Source organism: Thalassophryne amazonica, chromosome 9 (assembly GCF_902500255.1).
Source record: "Thalassophryne amazonica chromosome 9, fThaAma1.1, whole genome shotgun sequence".
Lineage (NCBI taxonomy): Eukaryota > Metazoa > Chordata > Actinopteri > Batrachoidiformes > Batrachoididae > Thalassophryne > Thalassophryne amazonica.
Window position 1 is genome coordinate 5,599,541 of NC_047111.1, and position 11,600 is coordinate 5,611,140.

The following is an 11,600-nucleotide window of genomic DNA, read 5'->3' on the forward strand; positions in this document are numbered from 1 at the left end:
ATATATATATATACACACCTGTATACATATACACATACATACATACACACACACACATATATATATATATATATATATATATATATATATATATATATATATACACACCTGTATACATATACACACACACCTATATACATACATACATGCACACACATATACAAAATATATATCTGTGTATATTAATAGGGGTCATCAATGTGTGGGTCCTGAATGCCTGTGAAAATCAAGCTGTCCCTCATACTGCGTGCTTGTAGATCCAGGACAGTTTCATTCATAGTTTTATTTTCGGTCGTGAGAGTGGCGAGCTGGGTTGAAACAGTGGAGAGTTGGTTTGTGAGCGAGGTGACGGTGTTTTGTAGTGATGCATTTTCCTTAGTGAGAGATTCGATTTAATGTTGACTGTATTCTAAACTGCGGCGGAGTTCTTGGAATTCTTTATACAGGAGTTCAATCAGCGCGACTCGAGTCCAGAGAAGATAATCGCTCCTTTATAGATAGTAAAAGGTTTGTCATTTCTGGGCTGTCCGATGGTTTAGCAGGAGAGCACTGAAGTGAAAGATCAGGTGATGATGAAGTGGATTCTACCGTGCGTGGTTTTTTAGCCTTTTGAGTGCGTCCCATGATGCAGAGTTTGTTGAAATGTTCGTCAGTGTAATCCTCCAGGTGCTCTAGTCCTGTATTGTAATCCAATTTGTGTAAAATGGCACAGGATCGGATGAAAAGAGGAGAATAAAAACTTGAAGGGAGAAAAAAGTTTGTTGTTGTTTAGCTAGCAGCAGCGCGCCGCCCGTTGTTTAGCTAGCAGCAGTGCCGTTTAGCTAGCAGCAGCGCCTCCTCTGTTCGCCAGCGCCTCCTCTGTTCCCTTCAAGTCCATGAATACAGAAACATTTCTGCTGCTTTGAAGGTCCCAGTGAGCACAGTGGCCTCCATCATCCGTAAATGGAAGAAGTTCAGAACCACCAGGACTCTTCCTAGAGCTGGCTGCCTGTCTAAACTGAGTAATCAGGGGAGAAGGGCCTTAGTCAGGGAGGTGACCAAGAACCCGATGGTCACTCTGTTAGAGCTCCAGCGTTCCTGTCTTCTCTGCAGCAATCCACCAATCAGGCCTGTATAGTAGAGTGGCCAGACGGAAGCCACTATTTAGTAAAAGGCACATGGCAGGCCACCTGAAGTTTGCCAAAAGGCACCTGAAGGACTCAGACCATGAGAAACAAAATTCCCAACACATACGTATAAAGCACACACGCATACACACACACATATGCCTGTCTATATAAAGTCTGTACTCTGGGATTGACATGGGTTTGAGGGAAAGATTAATGCAGCGATGTACAGAGACATCCTGGATGAAAACCTGTTCCAGAGTGCTCCTGACCTCAGACTGGGGTGACGGTTCATCTCTCAGCAGGACAATGACCCTAAGCACACAGCTAAGATATCAAAGGAGTGGCTTCAGGACAACTCTGAATGTTCTTGAGTGGCCCAGGCAGAGTCCAGACCTGAATATGATTGACCATGTCTGGAGAGATCTGAAAATGGCTGTGCACCGACGCTCCCCATCCAACCTGATGGAGCTTGAGAGGTGCTGCAAAGAGGAATGGACAAAACTGCCCAAAGATAGGTGCACCAAGCTTGTGGCACCATATTGAAGAAGACTTGAGGCTGTACAACCCCAATTCCAATGAAGTTGGGACGTTGTGTAAAATGTAAATAAAAACAGAATGCAGTGATTTGCAAATCCTCTTCAACCTATATTCAATTGAATACACCACAAAGACAAAATATTTAATGTTCAAACTGATAAACGTTTTTGTGAAAATATTTGTTCAATTTGAAATTGATGCCTGCAACACGTTTCAAAAAAGCTGGGACAGTGGTATGTTTACCACTGTGTTACATCACCTTTCCTTCTAACAACACTCAATAAGCGTTTGGGAACTGAGGACACTAATTGTTGAAGCTTTGTAGGTGGAATTCTTTCCCATTCTTGCTTGATGTATGACTTAATTTGTTCAACAGTCCGGGGTCTCCGTTGTCGTATTTTGCGCTTCATAATGCGCCGCACAGTTTCAGTGGGTGACAGGTCTGGACTGCAGGCAGGCCAGTCTAGTACCTGCACTCTTTTACTATGAAGCCACGCTGTTGTAACATGTGCAGAATGTGGCTTGACATTGTCTTGCTGAAATAAGCAGGGACGTCCCTGAAAAAGGCGTTGCTTGGATGGCAGCATGTGTTGCTCCAAAACCTGGATGTACCTTTCAGCATTGACTGTTCCATCACAGATGTGTAAGTTGTCCATGCCATGGGCACTAACACACCCCGAAACCATCACAGATGCTGGCTTTTGAACTTTGCGCTGGTAACAATGTGGATGGTCTTTTTCCTCTTTTGTCTGGAGGACATGACGTCCATGATTTCCAAAAACAATTTGAAATGTGGGCTCATCAGACCACTGCACACTTTTTCACTTTGCGTCTGTCCATTTCAAATGAGCTCAGGCCCAGAGAAGGCGACGGCATTTCTGGATGTTGTTGATGTATGGCTTTCACTTTGCATGGTAGAGTTTTAACTTGCACTTGCAGATGTAGCGACGAACTGTGTTAACTGACAATGGTTTTCTGAAGTGTTTCCGAGCCCATGCGGTAAGATCCTTTACACAATGATGTTGGTTTTGAAGGTCACGGGCATTCAATGTTGGTTTTTGGCCATGCCGCTTACGTGTAGAAAGTTCTCCAGATTCTCTGAATCTTCTGATTTTGGACTGTAGATGATGGAATTCCTAAATTCCTTGCCATTGAAAGTTGAGAAACATTGTTCTACAGCTGTTGGACTATTTTTTCACGCAGTTGTTCACAAAGTGGTGATCCTCACCACATCTTTGCTTGTAAACGGCTGAGCCTTTTGGGTGTGCTCCTTTTATACCCAATCATGACACACAATTAGTGTCCTCAATTCCCAAATGAGTGTTGTTAGAAGGAAAGGTGATGTAACACAGTGGTAAACATACCACTGTCCCAACTTTTTTGAAGTGTTGCAGGCATCCATTTCAAAATGAGCAAATATTTGCACAAAAACAATAACGTTTATCAGTTTGAACATTAAATATCTTGTCTTTGTGGTGTATTCATTTCAATACAGGTTGAAGAGGATTTGTTTTTATTTACATTTCACACAACGTCCCAGCTTCATTGGAATTGAGGTTGTATTTGTTGCCGCCAGAAGTGCATTAAAAAAGTATTGAGCAAAGGCTGTTAATATTTATGTGCATGTGATTTGATGTTGTCATTATGGGGTGTTGTGAGTAGAATTTTTAGGGAAGAAATTAATTTACTCCATTTTGGAATAAGGCTGTAACATAACAAAATGTGGAAAAAGTGAAATGCTGTGAATACTTTCCGTGTGCAAAGTGAAATGCTGTGAATGCTTTCCGGGTGCAAAGTGAAATGCTGTGACTACTTTCCGGGTGCAAAGTAAAATGCTGTGACTACTTTCCGGGTGCAAAGTGAAATGCTGTGACTACTTTCCGGGTGCAAAGTGAAATGCTGTGAATACTTTCCGGGTGCAAAGTAAAATGCTGTGGATACTTTCCGGGTGCAAAGTGAAATGCTGTGACTACTTTCCGTGTGCAAAGTGAAATGCTGTGACTACTTTCCGGGTGCAAAGTGAAATGCTGTGACTACTTTCCGGGTGCAAAGTGAAATGCTGTGAATACTTTCCGGGTGCAAAGTAAAATGCTGTGGATACTTTCCGGGTGCAAAGTGAAATGCTGTGAATACTTTCCGTGTGCAAAGTGAAATGCTGTGACTACTTTCCGGGTGCAAAGTGAAATGCTGTGAATACTTTCCGGGTGCAAAGTAAAATGCTGTGGATACTTTCCGGGTGCAAAGTGAAATGCTGTGACTACTTTCCGGGTGCAAAGTGAAATGCTGTGACTACTTTCCGGGTGCAAAGTGAAATGCTGTGACTACTTTCCGGGTGCAAAGTGAAATGCTGTGGATACTTTCCGGGTGCAAAGTGAAATGCTGTGACTACTTTCCGGGTGCAAAGTGAAATGCTGTGACTACTTTCCGGGTGCAAAGTGAAATGCTGTGACTACTTTCCGGGTGCAAAGTGAAATGCTGTGACTACTTTCCGGGTGCAAAGTGAAATGCTGTGAATACTTTCCGGGTGCAAAGTGAAATGCTGTGACTACTTTCCGGGTGCAAAGTGAAATGCTGTGACTACTTTCCGGGTGCAAAGTGAAATGCTGTGACTACTTTCCGGGTGCAAAGTGAAATGCTGTGAATACTTTCCGGGTGCAAAGTGAAATGCTGTGACTACTTTCCGGGTGCAAAGTGAAATGCTGTGAATACTTTCCGGGTGCAAAGTGAAATGCTGTGAATACTTTCCGGGTGCAAAGTGAAATGCTGTGACTACTTTCCGGGTGCAAAGTGAAATGCTGTGAATACTTTCCGGGTGCAAAGTGAAATGCTGTGACTACTTTCCGGGTGCAAAGTGAAATGCTGTGACTACTTTCCGGGTGCAAAGTGAAATGCTGTGAATACTTTCCGGGTGCAAAGTGAAATGCTGTGACTACTTTCCGGGTGCAAAGTGAAATGCTGTGAATACTTTCCGGGTGCAAAGTGAAATGCTGTGACTACTTTCCGGGTGCAAAGTGAAATGCTGTGAATACTTTCCGGGTGCAAAGTGAAATGCTGTGACTACTTTCCGGGTGCAAAGTGAAATGCTGTGACTACTTTCCGGGTGCAAAGTGAAATGCTGTGACTACTTTCCGGGTGCAAAGTGAAATGCTGTGAATACTTTCCGGGTGCAAAGTGAAATGCTGTGAATACTTTCCGGGTGCAAAGTGAAATGCTGTGAATACTTTCCGGGTGCAAAGTGAAATGCTGTGAATACTTTCCGGGTGCAAAGTGAAATGCTGTGAATACTTTCCGGGTGCAAAGTGAAATGCTGTGACTACTTTCCGGGTGCAAAGTGAAATGCTGTGAATACTTTCCGGGTGCAAAGTAAAATGCTGTGACTACTTTCCGGGTGCAAAGTGAAATGCTGTGAATACTTTCCGGGTGCAAAGTGAAATGCTGTGACTACTTTCCGGGTGCAAAGTGAAATGCTGTGAATACTTTCCGGGTGCAAAGTAAAATGCTGTGGATACTTTCCGGGTGCAAAGTGAAATGCTGTGACTACTTTCCGGGTGCAAAGTGAAATGCTGTGAATACTTTCCGGGTGCAAAGTAAAATGCTGTGACTACTTTCCGGGTGCAAAGTGAAATGCTGTGAATACTTTCCGGGTGCAAAGTGAAATGCTGTGACTACTTTCCGTGTGCAAAGTGAAATGCTGTGACTACTTTCCGGGTGCAAAGTGAAATGCTGTGACTACTTTCCGGGTGCAAAGTGAAATGCTGTGAATACTTTCTGGGTGCAAAGTAAAATGCTGTGGATACTTTCCGGGTGCAAAGTGAAATGCTGTGAATACTTTCCGTGTGCAAAGTGAAATGCTGTGACTACTTTCCGGGTGCAAAGTAAAATGCTGTGACTACTTTCCGGGTGCAAAGTGAAATGCTGTGACTACTTTCCGGGTGCAAAGTGAAATGCTGTGAATACTTTCCGGGTGCAAAGTAAAATGCTGTGGATACTTTCCGGGTGCAAAGTGAAATGCTGTGACTACTTTCCGGGTGCAAAGTGAAATGCTGTGAATACTTTCCGGGTGCAAAGTAAAATGCTGTGACTACTTTCCGGGTGCAAAGTGAAATGCTGTGAATACTTTCCGGGTGCAAAGTGAAATGCTGTGACTACTTTCCGGGTGCAAAGTGAAATGCTGTGACTACTTTCCGGGTGCAAAGTGAAATGCTGTGACTACTTTCCGGGTGCAAAGTGAAATGCTGTGACTACTTTCCGGGTGCAAAGTGAAATGCTGTGAATACTTTCCGGGTGCAAAGTGAAATGCTGTGAATACTTTCCGGGTGCAAAGTGAAATGCTGTGAATACTTTCCGGGTGCAAAGTGAAATGCTGTGAATACTTTCCGGGTGCAAAGTGAAATGCTGTGAATACTTTCCGGGTGCAAAGTGAAATGCTGTGAATACTTTCCGGGTGCAAAGTGAAATGCTGTGAATACTTTCCGGGTGCAAAGTGAAATGCTGTGAATACTTTCCGGGTGCAAAGTGAAATGCTAAGTCCTTATACGTATATGTTCAGGATTGGACTTGGCCACACAGGTGGAAAAGTATTGCTGTTTTTTTAAAAATGACTTATTATTTATGATGCCTGTTTATGAAACTTCAGTAATGCCAAAAGTTTCTACCCTTTGCTTCTCTGGCTGATTTATATATTCAGTACCAAAAACTGTGTGGTAAAGAACCTGAGTCTTGCTTTGTCTCTGGTCTAATTCCTGGAGCCATTTCTCTCTTAGATGTGGAGGATGATGGCAACAACTTTCTTCAATCAGAGGTGGAGAAGCTCCTCAAGGTGGCGCTGGAACACCACGATCTTGGTGTCTCCAACTACCGTGAACCACACACTTCACTGATCCACTGTGGAAGGACTAAAGTTTTTCTGACCCAGTCGATGGTCAGTACTTTATATAAGCAGGCACATAAAGTGAACAAGTGGAAAAACTGTCATTGTGACGTCATTAACTTGTTGTCATGTCGTCCATCTAAAGTGCTTGTTTTGAGATGATTCAATGTGTCCACAGCTCAAGATTCTGGAGAATCAGAGGAGGAAAATTGAATCCCAGTGTGCCTTCTCCATTCAGTGCTGCTGGCGGCGGTACCAGTACCGCAGACATCTTGTCCGGCAAAACTCTGCTACTCTGATCCAAGCAGGTAAAGTCTTCATGCTCTGGCCTGGTCCTGCTGACTGGCTTCAGTTTAATGGGTTGAGCTCTTTGGCCTGACGGTTGCTGCACGAGGCTGCTGCGACCTGCCTACCTGACACCAGCTGAACCATCATCTGCACAGGGTTTGCACTGTGCTCTTCATCCTCAGAAGTAACAAAACCTGTCACAGGAGATTCATTACTGCCCTCTGACTGCACGTTAATGTGATGCTGAGGAGTGTCTGTGCTCTGAGTCACATGTCTTCTATGATGTGTGCAGTGGTGCGGTCCTGGTTGGTCAGGAGGCAGGTCCACCAATGGAACAGAGCAGCTGAACTCATCCAGGCCACCTGGAGGAAGTGGAGAGTGAGCATCACACCTTTATTTAAAATAAATCCTTCATGCAGCATGCAGAGTTAATAAAGTTTTTTTTAGGAGCAGTTAAACTCTGTGGCTGAGGCGGAGCTTGATGATGTCAAGGACCTCGCCAGACAGAATTTGGCGACGGTGACCCCCATCATGAGGGAGCGATGCTCGGTGCAGCTCTCCATCATCCAGGAGCCTGTCACGGTGCAAGCATGGCCCGTAGGCCTGGCTGTGGCCTCGGCCTCGGCCCCGTCCCTCACCGTGTCTCTGACGGCCACGGGCTTCCAGAAGATCACATCTCTGATGGCAACGCTAAAACTGCCCTCCAGACGAGGGGAGTACCAGGTGAAGATCAACCAGTGCACGCAGGAGATCGCCTCCATCAGGGCTCAACCCATGGTGAGCTCACAGCCTAATTGTTCTAGTCCAGATGTGTGTACCCCCTACCCACCCCCACATGCAATGTTCTCCTTCTCCACACAGGGATCTGTGAAGCTGCACTACCAGCGATCTCCACTTCTCCATGCTGATGTGCTCCCAGAGCTGAAGGGCAAGCTGACAGGGTTCAACCAGATCCTGCTGGAGAAAACTGTGTGACGTACATTGATTCATTTTGTCATTTATCTGGGTCCAGATCATGGTGGCAGCAGACCAAGCAGCTCACCCCACACTTCCCTGTCTTTGGCTAAACTCTTCTTGGGGGATCCTGAGGCAGAAGCATTTTTTCTACATTTATGTAGAAATGAGAGATGGGAGTTGCTACTCAAACAGGCTCCAAAGAATGTGGATTTGAGGCACTGACGTGAACATGTGATTTCACAGACTGCAGCCGTCATCTGTGTGAACAGATTCCACAAAAGTAATATTTAAGTGTTAATGTCAAATCTCTGCTGTTGCCGGGCGGATTTCCAAATGCCTCTTCAAGCGCTTCTACACTTGAAATAAACTGCAGGAAAACTCCTTTCCCATACAGTACTGTATTTACTGATGTGTCTGTTCACACAGGATTAGTGTAACATTTCTACAGCTAATTTTACAGAAGCTAAAAGTTGCTGGAATCTGACATGAGCGCACAATCCCTAAAAATGACAAATGGCATATTGGGACTGAAAATGTCTGGTAATAATTACAGTGAGGAAAATAAGTATTTTAACACCCTGCAGTTTTGCAAGTTCTCCCAAATTTTCGTCTTGGGTGCATGTCCACTGTGAGAGACATAATCTAAAAAAAAATATCTGGAAATCACAATGTATGATTTTTTTTAATATATATAATTTATTTGTATGTTACTGCTGCAAATAAGTATTTGATCACCTACCAACCAGCAAGAATACTGTCTCACACAGACCTGTTAATTTTTCTTTAAGAAGCCCTCTTATTCTAAAGGGAGTTTTTCCTTCCCACTGTCGCCAAGTGCTTGCTCATAGGGGGTCGTTTTGACCGTTGGGGTTTTTCTGTAATTATTGTATGGCTTTTGCCTTACAATATGAAGCGCCTTGGGGCAACTGTTGTGATTTAGTGCTATATAAATAAAATGGATTTGATTTATTCTGCACTCTTTACCTGTATTAATTGCACCTGTTTGAACTTGTTACCTGTATAAAAGACACCTGTTCACACAATCAATCACACTCCAACCTGCCCACCATAGTCAAGACCAAAGAACTGTCTAAGGGCACCAGGGACAAAACTGTAGACCTGCACAAGGCTGAGATGGACTACAGGACAACAGACAAGCAGCTTGGTAGAAGACAACAACTGTTATGATTATTTATTAGAAAGTGGAAGAAACACAAGATCTCCCTCGGTCTGGGATTCCATGCAAGATCTCACTTTGTGGGGTAAGGATGATTCTGAGAAAGCTAAGAACTACACAGGAGGACCTGGTCAATGACCTGAAGAGAGCTGGGACCACAGTCACAAAGATTACATTAGTGGGTGATTCTTTAACTACGGGCACTATTGGCCTTGTAAATGTAATTTCCACCACACCATTGCCTTACAATATAAAGTGCCTTGGGGCAACTGTTTGTTGTGATTTGGCGCTATATACATGTGCTCTGATGTCACTGTTTATCTCCATAGAAACTACCCAAACAATCTTTCATACAAACTGTTTAGGGACATTACAGTGTTGTGGTGGAAATTACGGCAATAGTGTAGGACAACTACATTTTGTTTAAAGAAAATCACAACAGTTGTATGACATTGAATACCCCAATTATGTTTTGATTATTTTACTGATATTTTATTCAGAGATATTTTAAAACATTAGAAAAAAACGTTTCTTTACCATTCATTTTTATCATTGAAGATGAAAAGTCTGGATGTGGGACAAGCACAAAACGGCAATATTTGCATATAATGATGCTGAAAAAAGGTGAAAAAGTCATCATAGACTACTAGAACAAATTTCTTAACACATTTTCATTGTAAAGATAACTATAAAAGTGTGAAATTTCCCCTTTTTTCTGTTTTTCATACAATATGATCAAAGGACATAAGTGCCGTAGTCTAAGAATCACCCTACATATGATGCTGTCATGGTTTAAAGTCCAGGGCAGCAAGGTCCCCCTGCTCAAGCCAGCACATGTCCAGACCCGTTTGAAGTTCACCAGTGACCATCTGGATGATCCAGAGGAGGCATGGGAGAAGGTCATGTGGTCAGATGAGACCAGAATAGAGCTTTTTGGAATCAGCTCCACTTATCATGTTTAGAGGATGAGAACAATCCCAAGAAAATAATCCCAACCGTGAAGCATGGGGGTGGAAACATCATACTCTGGGGGTGCTCTTCTGCGAAGGGGACAGGACGACTGCACCGTATTGAAGGGAGGATGGATGGGGTCATGTATTGCAAGATTTTGGCAAACAACCTCCTTCCCTCAGTAAGAGCATTGAAGATGGGTCATGGCTGGGTCTTCCAGAATGACAATGACCCCAAACACACAGTCAGGGCAACTAAGGAGGGGCTCCGTAAGAAGCATTTCAAGGTCCTGGAGTGGCCTGGACAGTCTCCAGACCTGAACTCAATAGAAAATCTTTGGAGGGAGCTGAAACTCCAAACCTGAAAGATTTGGAGAAGATCTGTATGGAGGAGTGGACCAAAATCCCAGCTGCAGTGTGTGAAAACCTGGTGAAAAACTACAGGAAATGTTTGACCTCTGTAATTGCAAAGAAAGGCTACTGTACCAAATATTAACATTGATTTTCACAGGTGTTCAAATACTTATTTGCAGCAGTAACATACAAATAAATTATTAAAAAGTCATACATTGTGATTTACAGAATTTTTATTTTTTAGATTATATGTCTCACAGTGGACATGCACCTAAGATGAAAATTTCAGACCCCTCCATGATTTCTAAGTGGGAGAACTTGCAAATTCGCAGGGTGTTCAAATACTTATTTTCCTCTCTGTACATCACCTCCCTATGATATACTTATTCAAACAGGGCTTAAAATGTATTTATATATTTATTATTTGACTGATTTATAGTCATTTTTCGTCCTCCAAATAAAGCTATTGTTGAGATTTAAACTGAACAAAGGGAACAAACTTGGAATTTTATACTTCTGAAAATTACAGTATCTAATGTCAAGCTGGTGTAAATGCAGTTATATAGGTTTTTACACAAGGAAGCTAAGATTTGCAGTTTTTAATTCTTGACATCTGATAACATAATGCAGTGTGTTTGGGATGTGAAAATGATCTATTTACTGTCAGAGGTGTGAAAATCATTTAAAATGGTCAGTTCAGATGCACCATTTCAGAGAAAAGTGACAAGCTTTGTGGTGCCCACGCTTTTAGTGCCACTGGACAGCTTCTCTGAAGGTTTGCTGGTAGTGTGCCATGCTGTCAGATGGAGCCTTTTATTTTTTTTGCTCAGTTCAGGAGCACAACGCAACTCTGGACACCGCAATGGTTGGATTAACACATGGGATTTAATTTTTATTTTGTGTGAGAGTATTTTAATCTCAAGCTTCCAGTTTAGGCTTCACGTCCACGCTGTGAACCAATCCAGGAATCTCACCTCCTGTTGGAGGTGAAATTCATATGCTGTCACGGCCTGGCACTACAGATCCAGGTCATATCTCCTACAGAGTTAGAAAGTGATCATATATTACAGCGTGAGATCCGTTCAGCTCTGAGCCTGACACATACGACGACGTGTCACTGTGCACCACGGAGATGCACAGCTGCCCGTGTTATACAGTAGTGTTCAGAATAATAGTAGCGCTATGTGACTAAAAAGATGAATCCAGGTTTTGAGTATATTTCTTATTGTTACATGGGAAACAAGGTACCAGTAGATTCTCACAAATCCAACAAGACCAAGCAGTCATGATATGCACTCTTAAGGCTGTGAAATTGGGCTATTAGTAAAAAAAAAAAAAAAAGTAGAAAAGGGGGTGTT

General features: G+C 43.0%; 1 protein-coding gene across 3 annotated transcripts in view; it reads left to right on the forward strand.

The window, feature by feature from the left end:
• The window catches only part of LOC117516682 (unconventional myosin-XIX), a 58,958-nt gene extending 50,543 nt beyond the window's left edge, over positions 1-8,415 (forward strand). For 2 of the 3 annotated variants that reach the window (XM_034177524.1, XM_034177525.1), the window contains 5 exons: positions 6,410-6,567; positions 6,695-6,824; positions 7,097-7,182; positions 7,252-7,581; positions 7,666-8,415. In XM_034177524.1, the coding sequence (XP_034033415.1) occupies positions 6,410-6,567; positions 6,695-6,824; positions 7,097-7,182; positions 7,252-7,581; positions 7,666-7,779 (818 nt within the window). In that variant the 3' untranslated portion in view covers positions 7,780-8,415. Of the gene's footprint in view, positions 1-6,409; positions 6,568-6,694; positions 6,989-7,096; positions 7,183-7,251; positions 7,582-7,665 lie in introns of those variants that run through there. The other variant, XR_004562515.1, reaches the window with a different exon arrangement.
• Positions 8,416-11,600: the final 3,185 nt, after the last annotated feature.